General features: G+C 41.8%; 1 protein-coding gene across 1 annotated transcript in view; it reads left to right on the top strand.

Annotated features, from left to right (window-relative positions):
- mboat2b (membrane bound O-acyltransferase domain containing 2b) overlaps positions 1-14,860 on the top strand; it is a 63,450-nt gene that overhangs the window by 28,323 nt on the left and 20,267 nt on the right. The window contains exons 2-3 of the mRNA XM_084149261.1: positions 11,029-11,174; positions 13,738-13,815. Coding sequence (XP_084005387.1) covers positions 11,029-11,174; positions 13,738-13,815 — 224 coding nt within the window. The remainder of the gene's footprint in view (positions 1-11,028; positions 11,175-13,737; positions 13,816-14,860) is intronic.

Genomic DNA, 14,860 nt, shown 5'->3' on the forward strand with positions numbered 1-14,860 from the left:
CCCCGCACTGTAGCTCTTGCATTGTCATTGTGTATGCCTGAGCCGTGCTAAACACAAGCTGTCCAAACAGAGCGGAGGAGATGAGGGCTTTGAAGGCTTTCTCCCTCCCTGCTGGCAGAGAGCAGGCCAGCTGCGCCCAAAATATCACCCTATTCCCTATTTAGTACATTACTTTTTGCCAGAACGCTATGTTCCGTAGTGGAAAGTAGTGTACTATATAGGTAATAGAGTGCCATTTGGGACGCAAACTAGGGCTCTACAACCAAAACAGAACACGGCAGCCATTTTGAGGCGAGCTGGATGAAATGCAATCGTGAATGTTCATGATTATTTCTTATTCACTCCCTTCCCTCTCTGCCTTGTCAAACACACGCTAACTTCACTTTTTGTTTAATAAGTTAAAGATGGCAGCAGGCTAAAGAGAAGGAATAGTTCTCATTTTGTGTTAGTTCTCATTTTTGGGGGGTGTTTTCCCTTCATCTAGTATCTGATTAACCTGTGCTGTGTGTTAGTGTATCATTTAGGGTTCTTCCTCTCTGTTTTTTCAGAGTGTTTGTGTCCCGCTGTGTTTTCGAACACAGCTTGGCAGCAGATGGCTGCTTACATAAAACGCCTGGAGAATCAACTGACTTAGCCTATTGAACATGGCGGTTTCTCCCCCTGACTAGCTTCTGACCCCTTTAGTTTGTCTCCTTGTGGTGCGACAATATCTTAGCATAATGATCCCTTTAATAAAAGATGGAGAGGCAGCACAGAGAGGGCAAGGGAGAGGGAGTACGTCATTATATCATCTTCAAACACCATTGATATGTTTCCCTAAACTGTAGAGAGCTCGCTGGGGAGCGCGGCATTAGCGATGATGCTAATGAAAACAGTCTTCTGGTAGATGGAAAGGCTTTCCCAAAAACCTTCTCAATTAAATGTTAACTACAAAGTAGCCTATGCCTACCTGGCAGAATGATATCATGATTATTTGCATCAATCCAGTGGGTATTTGTTTTGCAAACTCTAACATCACACGTGCGCTACAAAAACACAGCTAAACAACAGCCTCTTGCTAGGTGCGCACTGGAATTAGAGACTACAGCCAAAAAATCTATGTCTCAATTTTCCCAGACCTCAAAAGTTGTTTCCTGTTGTGGTATAAGCATTGTTGTGTACTTAGAACATCCAATGTAGTTATTCTTCTGTAATTTATTTAGTTTTTTGATCAAAAAACTAAACGGAGAAAACAGAATTTAGGATAAAACTAAACTGACTCAGGCAAAAAAATCAAACAGATTTTCTAGGGCCCTAGAGTAAGGGAAGATTCCATGGGCAGTGCCATACTGTACATCTGCAGTGGATGTAATATGCATATGCATAGTCTTCCTAACAATAACCGTTTTGATGCCGGAGTATGTGGAAGGAAAGATCGCATAGAAATCCCATGAAGAAGAAATTGAGGTCATCCATATCTCATGAAGAAGACATTGAGGTCATCCATATCATTTGACAGCCAGGGCCAGCCTCTAGTGGTACAGTATACTGGGAGTTGTTAAGTGTGGTCTACATGGATTATGCATGGGGCTGTGTGACACTCTCTCTCAGTGGAATCAGATGGAGGAATGAGGAGGTTGGGTTAAACATCACTGACTATTCCTGTGTGTGAGTGAATGTGCGTGTGTGTGTATGAAACACTCTCTTAGTGGAATCAGAAAGAGGAAGGACTGAAGTTTCCTCAGGAATGAACCGGCCTAATGGACAACGTCAGCCGGTAAAAGTGCTGCTACTCTCTATGACTGCGTTTCAAATGGCACCCTCTTCCCTATGTAGTGCACTACTGGTCAAAGGTAGTGCACTACATAAGGAATAGGGTGCCATTTGAGACCCAAGCCTATGCTAGTTATAAATAGTTGTTTTGCTGTCATCTGTCAGACAGATGCTTCAACCAGTCTCCATACCCAGTGGTTGCTTGGAGCCAGGCAGCCCACTGTTTACAAAGAAACAAAACACAGTCATTAAATCAGGCCTGTAGGCAGGCAAATCTACAGTAGGCGTAAATAATAGGGCCGGGGCGATACCAGTATCGCGATACTCGTTAGTATCGTGACAAGGAAACAAAACACAAAGCGGAATTCACTTTAGGAAAACAGCCCTAATATTGGAAACAAACACCATTATGTTGTCATCCAGAGACACATTTATTTTTCAAGCTATAGCAGACAATATTTTACATACAGAAGGTTTTTAAAGGATCAGAGAGTCTAGTCTGCTTCGTGTTTACATTTCTGGCATGGAAAAAATATTGCGATACTGGTATCGTCCCAGCTCTACTAAATAAGCTCAGCTGAAAGGTAGCTTGTTGATGCATGAGGCAGCACAGGAACCTTTCAGTGTAATTGTTTGTACTGTAAATGCTTTGCTTCAACACTTTTTTGGATGTTTTCTGTGTCTATCTTAGCCAATGTTTTATTTATTTTTTATAGTAGCATTTTTGGTGGTGGTGCAAATTAAAAGAGATGTTTATAAATATATACAGTATATGTGTGTTATTATAGGGGGAATTAATTACAATTTTCAGTGCAATCTCAGTCTCTTCCACATATTGCCCTCCAGTTCTATAGCCACCTCTTCATGGAGAAGTGGTCTCTCTTACTGAATATGGAACCATTCTACTGGAGATGTTGCTTGATGTTAATGGCATGATGCTTTGGGATGGAACTGCATAGGGCTCTGGCCAAAAGTAGGGCACTGAGGGGAATAGGGTGCCATTTGGGACACCACCAAGGAGTAAGAAACCTGGCTTTGGGGTGTGAAGCCTACAGCAGGGCCCCTGGGGCCTAGTTTATAACCGTTGCGTACATTTTACACTAAATATCTGCGCCGTTCCTGAAAAGACTGCGCACGCACAACAATATTGAGATTAATTAACTTGGCTCACACAATACATATGCATGTTTCCTGTTATAATTCAGACCTGTCATAAAACTGTGTGCGTGAATGAGCATTACAGTGGGGGAAAACAGTATTTGATCTGCTGGTTTTGTACGTTTGCCCACTGACGGATAAATGATCAGTCTATAATTTTAATGGTAGGTTTATTTGAACAGTGAGAGACAGAATAACAACAACAAAATCCAGAAAAACGCATGTCAAACATGTTATAAATTGATTTGCATTTTAATGAGGGAAATGAGTATTTGACCCCCTCTCAATCAGAAAGATTTCTGGCTCCCAGGTGTCTTTTATACAGGTAACGAGCTGAGATTAGGAGCACACTCTTAAAGGGAGTGCTCCTGGTCTCGGCTTGTTACCTGTATAAAAGACACCTGTCCACAGAAGCAATCAATCAATCAGATTCCAAACTCTCCACCATGGCCAAGATCAAAGAGCTCTCCGAGGATGTCAGGGACAAGATTGTAGACCTACACAAGGCTGGAATGGGCTACAAGACCATCGCCAAGCAGCTTGGTGAGAAGGTGACAACAGTTGGTGCGATTATTCGCAAATGGAAGAAACACAAAATAACTGTTAATCTCCCTCGGCCTGGGGCTCCATGCAAGATCTCACCTCATGGAGTTGCAATGATCATGAACGCTGAGGAATCAGCCCAGAACTACACGGGAGGATCTTGTCAATGATCTCAAGGCAGCTGGGACCATAGTCACCAAGAAAACAATTGGTTACACACTACGCCGTGAAGGACTGAAATCATTATGCTTTGGGGGTGTTTTTCTGCTAAGGGGACAGGACAACTTCAATGCATCAAAGGGACGATGGACGGGGCCATGTACCATCAAATCTTGGGTGAGAACCTCCTTCCCTCAGCCAGGGCATTGAAAATGGGTCGTGGATGGGTATTCCAGCATGACAATGACCAAAAACACACAGCCAAGGCAACAAAGGAGTGGCTCAAGAAGAAGCACATTGTGGAGGGAGCTGAAGGTTCGAGTTGCCAAACGTCCGCCTCGAAACCTTAATGACTTGGAGAAGATCTGCAAAGAGGAGTGGAACAAAATCCCTCCTGAGATGTGTGCAAACCTGGTGGTCAACTACAAGAAACGTCTGACCTCTGTGATTGCCAACAAGGGTTTTGCCACCAAGTACTAAGTCATGTTTTGCAGAGGGGTCAAATGCATATTTCCCTCATTAAAATGCAAATCAATTTATAACATTTTTGTAGGTTTAAAATAAACCTACAGTTGAAATTGTGGACTGATCATGTCTTTGTCGGTGGGCAAACGTACAAAATCAGCAGGGGATCAAATACTTTTTTCCCTCACTGTATATCTCCGCCTGAAAAACGCCCATCATTCACTTTTTATGGTGACAATAATGCCCTTATTTGCTGTATACTTTGGAAGTATTGGAATCAGGCCAAGACAGTATCTAAAGAAAATAGCAACAGCGAACTTAATCGAATGTCTTTGGAGGTGTTGGCAGAATGTTTTATTTTGTAGTAACATTTGCTGTATCTGACAATTTCTGGAAAAAAAGTTGTTTTGCAAATTGTGTGGACCTGTAAACGGGTTTGAATTCAATAATGTTTTGCATTTACTTTTTCCCAAACATAAATATGCTGCACAGCCAGCGAATTCTTGTCTACTCTGAAAAAAATGAAAACTACAGTATAGGCCTACTTACAGTGGTAGCCTACACTTCAATACAAAAGACCAACTGTCTGTTCACCTGTTGAATTCTACTGTATGTTATAAACCACGCTATCTTGCAGATGCATAGAGCAAAAACTTGAAATTATAATAGCCTATCTAATAGGCCCAAATAAATGAGAGGATGCATGGTAATTTCTTGTATGGCTACTTGGGTAATATTAACTTATCATGCCCAGAAAATGTGAGGAATATATACTGCAATGGTTATGATATACAGTATTATGTTTATAAATGAAATATTGTCTACTCAAGAAATTTGACATTATAGTATTCAGACGTAGCCTACAAACAAAAATTGAAAAAATGAACTGTCTGTTCTACTGTTAAACTGCTCTTCGGATCGGATCTCATAGAGCAAAACAATTGAAATAGCATATCTATTTATTACTGCTGTGAAGTAGGTCCAATTAAATGAGAGATTGGACGAATGGTAGCCTATCCTAACTTGTTGTAGGTCTATAGGCTATTTGGCGAGTATGAAACCGTCACAGTCAGAAAAGGTGATTAATTTATTCTGCAATGATCATGGAAATAAAAGAAATGATAGGAAGTAGAATTATTTTAGAATACAAAGATAAAATACTTAGTTTTTCTCGCTAATGGCAAATTATTTCATTTTGTTATTATATTTAGCTAGCTGTATTATTATTTTTTTGTGAATACGAGTGTCATCATATATTCCCCAAAGCTACTTTTGACTTCTTGCAATGAAATACTTCAACCACTAGAAACTGCGTAAGCATGGTCTAAAGTTTACGCGAGGATAAGCACATTCTCACGTCAAGTTCAGTTTTGATAAATGCCAACTTTTGCGTGAACTGGTGCACATGTTTTGGGGCATATTTTGTGTGTACGTAGCATTTATAAATGAGTCCCCTGGCCCCTGAACCAACAGACATGATGTTGCTATACAAACATATGGAATGATGAATCATTGGTTTAAATTGTTTTATCGTAATTTCGGTGCTTCAACCAACAATTATATATATTTGTTTATTCATGATTTGTAAACTACTTAACTAATAATTAACTGTCTATTATAAACTCATTAGGTACAGTACATTTACATTTCAAGGGGCAATCAGCAGTTGAAACATATATAACGGCTCTTAAATTCATAGACAGAGCTATAGATGCAAGGATTGACCATCCATTATATCAAAATTATAGTTTTAACCATGTTTTGAGGCTATATAGTGTTTGTTTACATTTACGTTGTTTACAAACATTGGAGTTAAACAAGCTTATATTCTGATGAGGTACGACAGTTGAGCTAAGCTAATGAGGCATAAGTTATTTTCTTCAAGAATCAATGGATACATATCATATATCAAGTCCAAAAATGGATGTAGCAACTGCAGATTACCCCTTTAAGACACGCTGTACAGTGGTATAAATAAATAATGTATGCACTAACTGTAAGTCGCTCTGGATAACAGCGTCTGCTAAATGACAAAAAATGTAAAAAAAATGTAAAAATGAGGTTAGAGCTGTAGTTACTCAGTGTCATGCAGATTGTGTCAGCTTCCTGTTAAGTAAACACCACATGACCGCTTTTCCCCTGTCACTGGGATTAGGTTTGCGTGACGGTCTTTGTGGTAACCATCGACATGGTCCAGAGACAGAAGTCTGTATGCAGACAGCTGATGCACATCTTGCCAGCCTCGTTAGAGGCACAACCGGCTGCACCCACACAGAGAACACTGAAACGAGGCAGAGGAGGGAGAAATAACAGAAAACGATGGAAAGAGTATGAGGCACGTAGAGACCAGAGGCGGCCAGAGGGGAGACGGCAACAGACAATAGGAAGCCAAAAATTGTTTGAAAGACTAAGGGGAAAATGTGTAATCATGGTTGACTTTATGCCGTTTACCACTGCAATGGTTGACTTTGTCATTAACCCCTATATGGATATGGCCAAATTGAAATATTTCTAACAGAATAACTATAAAAAGTATATGCATGACCATGCCTTTTGATATCATTGATCATAACATATTGCTGGAAAACGTAGATGTTATGGATTAACATCCTCTGCCTTATCATGGATGGACAGTTACCTATTCTGACCTCCCAGTCAGTAGAATGGGTAACTAGCAATAGGCTGAAAAACGATGACAAGGGTCTGAGTAAGAGGACTAACTGGTGTCTCCAAGTGGCCACACACCTCTCCAAAGGGTGCACAGTTCCCAAGTCATTTCAGTGCACTTTTATGACTCAAAGAAGAGTCTTCAACTATAATGCCTCGATCACACCTACAGCGTCGTTGCGTTTTGGCACACCAGAAGTACGTTCATTTCCAATGGAATGCTGCGTTTGCCTTGCAGCGTTGCATTGCAGGGGCAGTTGCAGTGCGTTCTGTGTGGCGCATACATTGGATTTATCTGACATATGCATCAAATTGTATGTGTAGACACCTTTACAGAAATGGTAGCGGAAGGTGAATGTTGAACTTTTGTTGCACACGTATCCAGATAATACTGCATACTATTTAACGCAATGAACTGAATCAAGTACACTTGTAGTTTTTGGTTTGGAACACAGCCCTGTGTCCCCACCATCACACAATTACTGTTGTTTACGCAATCCAAAAAGGTCCATTATAAATCGCAATCTGGGTCAGGTGGGGATCATTTTAAAGCTTATTCTATTGCCAACATGCTTAGCTAAGTTATAGAATATGATCCTACAGTTTCAAAAGGCATTTCAGACAGACATTGACATTTTGGTGCGCATAGATTGGAGTCATGAGTGCATTCAAGAGCGTGTTCTACGGCAAATCTTCTTCACAATACGACAAACAGTCTCATTCTGTTCAGGACAACCCAGGATATAACGCATGTCATCCTTGTAACTGTATCAAACATAGCGATCATAAATGTTGATACTGTAAATGACATGAGTTTTCAAATATGGAAATGTGAAGTGCATGTTTGGACTGTTTGGACGGGTGTGTGGTTTGCTTGTATGACATCAAAGCAGTATTTATCATAATCCTCAACGTCTCATCTTTCAGAACACATCGACTCCTCAATTTATAGCATACTAAAATGACACATACTGGAGTGAAACTATCCTCATATAGGCTAGTGTGAGTCTGAATGATGAAGGAAGCTTTGCAGAGAACTGAGGTGATAAATCATTTAAAGGGGCAGTGCAGTCAAACTTGATTTTCCTGTGTTTTATATATTTCCACACTGAGGTTTGATTAATACTGTGAAATGGTGAAAATTATGATAATGCAATTTTAGTGTAAGAGCTGTTTGAAAAGATTGTCTGAAATATAATAGACCAATAACAAAGCCAATAACAGCTCGTTTTCAGGTTACACATCCCTCCCATTAGGTTCCTACAACTGTCCCCTCTCTGACCACTCCCAGACAGTCCTAACAAAATTATTGCTTGAGAATTTTTTCTTCTTCTAAGAAGCAACTTTTTTGTCCTTTTTTGACCATTTTAATATAAAACTATCACAGTAAGGCACTTTATTGTTACCAAGAAATGACTTGATATTGAGATAACAACGGCTGCATTGGACCTTTTAAATCATGGCTCAAGCCATGAGTCTAATATGGTATTTGAAAGCATGATCCTCTCTACCTGTATCGCTGCATTGCTGTTTGGCACAGGACTTTCTGTTATTTGGTAAACGCTAGATCGAATCACCCTGGCATGGGGGCGTTGCTTAGGCCATTTCCTAAAAGAGCAGTTTGACAGATAGATGTGCTGTCCTTAAACCAGGGCCAGCCTCTTTGTCTGCGTCCCAAATTGCACCCTATTCCCATAGGGCACGGTCAAAAGTAGTGCACTATATAGGGAATAGGGTGCCATAAGGACCCATGGCAGACGGGAAGGGTAGCAGAGCTACAGATGAGGGGATTAGCTTTCAGTGGGGTGATGATGCCCTGGGGCAGAGGGTGCGGGCTGTCTGACCCTGAGCTGGACCGCCTCCCAGTCTAGTGACATTTGACCCGAGAGGGAGGGAGGGAGGGAAGAGCGAGCATGGTTGTCCCCTCTTGCATCCCTGCCAGGCCATCAGTATTCAACTCACACCGGCCCTAGAGCTCTGCTTAGGTCAGTCAGTGTGTGTGTGTGGGTTTGCGCTCACGTCCCTGTGTGTGTGTGTGTGAGGCCCCTTAGCTCTGTTCAGTCCAGACTCAAGCGCTGTGTTACTGTGGCTCCACTGGGCTCTTGGCAATATGGCATATGCTAACGGAACAGCAGTTTTATCTGGGTCACAGGGCATCCTGGGTAGCCCAGCACTGCCGGCCAGGCCCTTGCTTTGGATGCGTCCCAAATGGCACCCTTTTGCATTTATTGCACTACTTTTGACCAGAGTCAAAAGTAGTGCACTATATAGGGAATAGTGTGCCATTTGGGACGCAGCCTTTGAGTCGCACCTCGTTCTGCTTCCTGTCGTTTAGCCTACATTTCCCCCGTTATCTTTGTGTGTTAGCCTGGTTAAACCAGACTGAAAGCTGCGCTCACCAAGTGAAACAGTGTTCAGTCTGTTTAAAATTTTTTGTGTGGTGTATTCTGACACGTTTTTGAGACAGTTATGAAATGACAGAGGGGATGGAGAAACCGATTGACAGGTTGGAGTGGGTAATTGAACCCCGGTCTCCAGTGGAGTGAGGAGTGTACATGAGTTTATGCCGGGAGTGTTACCGCTAGCCACAGGCTCTGCACATTCAGTATGGTTTAACCAGGCTATAATGTGTGTGTGGTTGTAAGGTTGTGCGGTATCCAGATTTTCCTACCTTCATACCATTCCTGTACCATACCGGGGTATACGGTATTACCGGAAGTGCACAAAGGGCGCTATTTCTTTCCAAACGTTAAGCAGGAAACACACAGAGAATCTGATTGCCAATAGACTGCCGATACAGTAGCAGGCCGTTCCTTCTCTTGCTAGAACAAAATACGTACCTGCTGTGTACCAACCTAGTACCGACGAAACTGCTGTTTCTACTTGTAGAATCGCAATGCTCGGCAGTGGCCGACAACTTGACTTCGAGCCAATCAGAGAGCACAGACCTCCACTTGGAGGAGCTGACAGGAGTGACAAGAAAAATGAAAAAAATAGGGCACTTTTTCCAGTCTAATCCACCATTTGCATCATTAAAACTGCATAATACTTTATTTTTAATTTTTGACATCCTTTACGTCTAACTAAGGAGTGTTGTGCTTGAAAGGGGATTGTTTTTGTTATGTTTGATCATGTGCACTAGCTTATTAGTTTAGCTTGCTAACTGAGCAAGGCAGTCACACACTTCATATGACACGAATGGGGTTTTAAGTGCAGCACAAAGCACACAACACTAAATGCTTTACTACTCTAGCTATCTGGCCACTGTAGCTAGTAACATTATAATTAAATCAATTGATTTGTTGCCATGAAGCAGCTGCCTTTAGCTGGCTGAGCAAAGATCATAAAGTATGAAGGCATAAACTGCTTCTCCAATAAGAAATCCCTGATCACACTTGTAGGCGATGTCATGATGATGTTGACAAGCTAAGCTCATGCGCAGAAACACGTCATCGGGGCTAACGACCATCTTGCGCCGAACTGCGCACGTGCAGGCCGACAAATCAAAGGCACTCCTTTTGATATAAAGTTGTTTTTGACTCAAATAAAAACGTGTCAGTTTGTCAATTTCACGATGTTGGAGTGATAACATGTTCAACTACTTAAGACATTGACTCAAATCTAGGTTGTGCCTTTTTAGATTTCAAGAAAAATAACAGGAAGCGATTGATTGTCTCTGCTGTAAGCAAGAAGCTTAATCTTGCACTGTCTGCGTCCCAAATTTAACTATTTTGCCCATAGGGCTCTGGTCAAAAGTAGTGCTCTGTAGGGGAATATGGCTACCATTTGGGACATTTACATTTGAGTCATTTAGCAGATGGTCTTATCCAGAGCAACTTTCAGTAGTGAGTGCATACATTTTCATACCCCATGGGAATCGAACCCACATATCTGGCGTTGCAAGCGCCATGCTCTACCAACTGAGCCACGCTGGACCCCAGTTTGTCTTCCTGTCTCTGTCAGAAGCTTTGGGGATAGGAATATAAAAGGATCTGCTAGTGCTGCTTATCATTGTTCAGACATCTCTGTGAATGTATTATCTTCACAGTAATTTACTGCAAGTCATATCGAACCCACACTGTTAACATTTTGATTTCTGATCTTATCATCTGAAGGGGCTTTAAATGAATCCCAATTTCCCGGCTAAAGATCTGTATGTTAAGACTTACCTAACTTTATACAACTACATTATGGTTCTGAAAATGAACAAATGCCATCCCATAACAAAATAACAATTTGTGCATCTCTCTCTCCCTCTCCTTTCTCCCCCTCTCTTTTCTCCAGGTGAACTTCGTGGTGTGCCAGCTGTTTGCCCTGTTGACAGCCTTCGGGTTCCGTCTCTATCTCCACCCCAGTAAAACCAGTCCCTTCGTCAGACATGTGGTTGCCACGCTACTGGGATTCTACTTTGCTCTCTTCTGTTTCGGCTGGTGAGTCCGTCTCTCTGCCGACACACATGGGGACACGCACCCGCACACACTGTCAGGTTCCACGCGCTGTGTCGTGGTGGCCAAATCAAATCAAATATATTGGTCACATACACATGGTTAGCAGATGTTATTGCGAGTGTAGCGAAATGCTTGTGCTTCTAGTTCCGACAGTGCAGCAATATCTAGCAAGTAATATCTAACAGTTCCACAACAAAAACCCAATACACACAAATCTAAGTAAAGGAATGGAATAAGAATATATAAATATATGGATGAGCAATGTCATTATCAGAGTGGCATAGGCTAAGATGCAATAGATAGTATAGAATACAGTATATACAGTTGAAGTCGGAAGTTTACATACACTTAGGTTGGCTCATTAAAACTCGTTTTTCAACCACTCCACACATTTCTTGTTAACAAACTATAGTGTGCAGTTGCAAACCGTAGTCTGGCTTTTTTTATGGCGGTGTTGGAGCAGTGTCTTCCTTGCTGAGCGGCTTTTCAGGTTATGTCGATATAGGACTCGTTTTACTGTGGATATCGATACTTTTGTACCTGTTTCCTCCAGCATCTTCACAAGGTCCTTTGCTGTTGTTCTGGGATTGATTTGCACTTTTCGCACCAAAGTACGTTCATCTATAGGAGACAGAACGCGTCTACTTCCTGAGCGGTATGACGGCTGCATGGTCCCATGGTGTTTATACTTGCATACTATTGTCTGTACAGATGAACGTGGTACCTTCAGGCGTTTGGAAATTGCTCCCAAGGAAGAACCAGACTTGTGGAGGTCCAAAAAAAAATGTCTGAGGTCTTGGCTGATTTCTTTTGATTTTCCCATGATGTCAAGCAAAGAGGCATTGAGTTTGAAGGTAGGCCTTGAAATACTTCAACAGGTAAACCTCCAATTGACTCAAATGATGTCAATTAGCCTATCAGAAGCTTCTAAAGCCATGACATCATTTCCTGGAATTTTCCAAGCTGTTTAAAGGCACAGTCGACTTAGTGTATGTAATCTTCTGACCCACTGGAATTGTGATACAGTGAAATAATCTGTCTGTAAACATTTGTTGGAAAAATTACTTGTGTCATGCACAAAGTAGATGTCCTAACCGACTTGCCAAAACTATAGTTTGTTAACAAGAAATATGTGGAGTGGTTGAAAAACGAGTTTTAATGACTCCAACCCAAGTGTATATAAACTTCTGACTTCAACTGCACATACGTACGTACATGCATACGTGCATGCATGCATGCATACATACATACATACATACATACATACATACATACATACATACATACATACATACATACATACATACATACATACATACACTGAATACAAAATATAAACTCAACATGTAAAGTGTTGGTCCCATGTTTCATGAGCTGAAATAAAATTTCCCCAAAATGTTCCATACGCACAAAACCTTATTTCTCTAAAATGTTATGCACAAATTTGTTTTCATCCCTGTTAGTGAGAATTTCTCATTTGCCAATATAATCCATCCACCTGACAGGTTTGGCATATCAAGAAGCTGATTAAACCGCAGGATCATTACACAGGTGCACCTTGTGCTGGGGACAGTAAAATGCCGCTCTAAAATGTGCAGTTTTCTAACACAACACAATGCCGCAGATGTCTCAAGTTTTGAGGGACCGTGCAATTGGCATGCTGACTGCAGGATTGTCCACCAGAGCTGTTGCCAGATAATTTAATGTTCATGTCACTACCATAAACTGCCTCCAATGTCATTTTAGAGAATTTGGCAGTACGTCCAACCTGCCTCACAACCGCAAACCACGTGTAACCACGCCAACCCAGGACCTCCACACGTACCTATACTGCCAATCCATTTTTCTGGACACTGGATGAAGTCTGTATATTTTTGGGTGCTTTCATTTGAGAAAAAAAAAACACTCCAGGACTATTCACAGATTGTTGCTAAACACTCTTTCTCGTCTTTCTATCTAAAAAAAAAAATAGTTCTGCCATGTATGAGAAATGCATTTCATTATATATTTTCCAAGAGAATCTTAGCTAGAACAAATCCTTTTTAAGACATCAACAATTGCTTCAGTATAATTCTGAAGAATACATCGCAGAACAAGCACACGTGTTGAATGCACAAGCTTCTGAAGCTAAGATGTGACGGATATCATAACACTGAAAAAGGACTCTGACCATGAAAAGAGAGAAACCAATCATAGACCATATGAAAACGTTTTATATGAAGTTAGGTTTACAGAGCAAGTTTCATATGATCCGATGTAAGGTGCATGTTTTACAAAAAGGGTGAAGAAATAGACCTCTTTCTGTCTCTGCTGCAGGGTAATGATTACGGGTCAGTTATGGGTCAATGTGTCTGATTTATATAGCAAATGGCACAGGGGACAGGGAGGATGGAGTGAGAGAAAGGGAGGATGGAGGGGAAGAGGGACAGAAGTGGAGGGAAATTGAGACATCGTGGGAGAGGAGAAATAGTGGATATTGTGTGTGTGTGTGTGTGTGTGTGTGTGTGATTGATTATAAACCGTTCATCTCTTCTCTGTGTTTCAGGTATGCGCTCCACTTTCTGGTTCAGAGTGGGCTCACCTATGGCATCATGATCCTGACAGGAGTGGAACACATGCACAAGTAAGTCCTCTGCGTGTGTGTATGGGTCTGTGTATGTGCTGGCGCGTGTGTGTGGTCCAGGGTGAGAGTAGTTTCTGAAGGCCTGTCTGAATGATGATGTGCAGATGTCCTGCTGCACTGCCTCCAGAGCGGCCACTGTTGGTGCTGCTGGACCAATAATGTTCAAAACCCCCAGGAGAGCCCAGACATAAATCAGAGCTTACCTAAAAGAGGAGGGAGGGCCTCCAACACACACACACTTCCACCCAGAACACTTCCATTAGTCCCCTGATGCTTGCTACTGCTAGGTCAGGGGAGAGAGGCTGGAGGTGTGAGATGATCATGTACTGGCTATCTACTTTCTCACAACGCCATTCCATATCATACACAACGTTTCCCATCAGCCACTTCTTTACTTCTCAGAATTCAATCTACAGAATTCAATCTCCGGGAGTTGACCTGCATGTGCTAACCACAGCCCGCCCTCTTTAATTTTTCCTATTTATATCTAACTGGTACATGCAGAGAGGTCATTGGAACAGATTGCTCCTTGGACTTCTCCTTCCCTTGGAAAGTAGTAATTGGAGCAGTAAAAGTGTAATAAAGTTCTTTGTGTGTGCGTGCGTGCGTTTGAGTGGCCTTGTCCCACAGTTTGTAATTATCTGTCTGTTAGCGCTAACCGCGGCATGCTAACGCCAGGCTCCCTACATACAGCAGCAGGCGACGGAATACTTAACGGAATGGTCTTGGCTGGCGGCTCCTGTAGAATAAATTAAGTCTATATAGGGAATAGGGTACCATTTGGGATGCATCCCTGATGAGGGATTGAAAGCTGACCTGGAGATAATGATGATGGGGAGAGGAGGCCATCATGGCCATCATTATGTCCTGTTGCTCACCAGCTGTTGGCGGACATTTTAATTTTTTTCTCTGGCTTCGTGATTACTGTAATAACATCTTCCAATTATTATTTCCCCTTTGGCCTCCTGTGTCTTATCGCTGGCTGCATCCATCACCTACCTCGAGGCACCAGTTGTTTTCAGACGAGCGCATCAATGCATAAGAG

The sequence above is a fragment of the Coregonus lavaretus genome (assembly GCF_964263955.1).
Source record: "Coregonus lavaretus genome assembly, chromosome: 31".
Lineage (NCBI taxonomy): Eukaryota > Metazoa > Chordata > Actinopteri > Salmoniformes > Salmonidae > Coregonus > Coregonus lavaretus.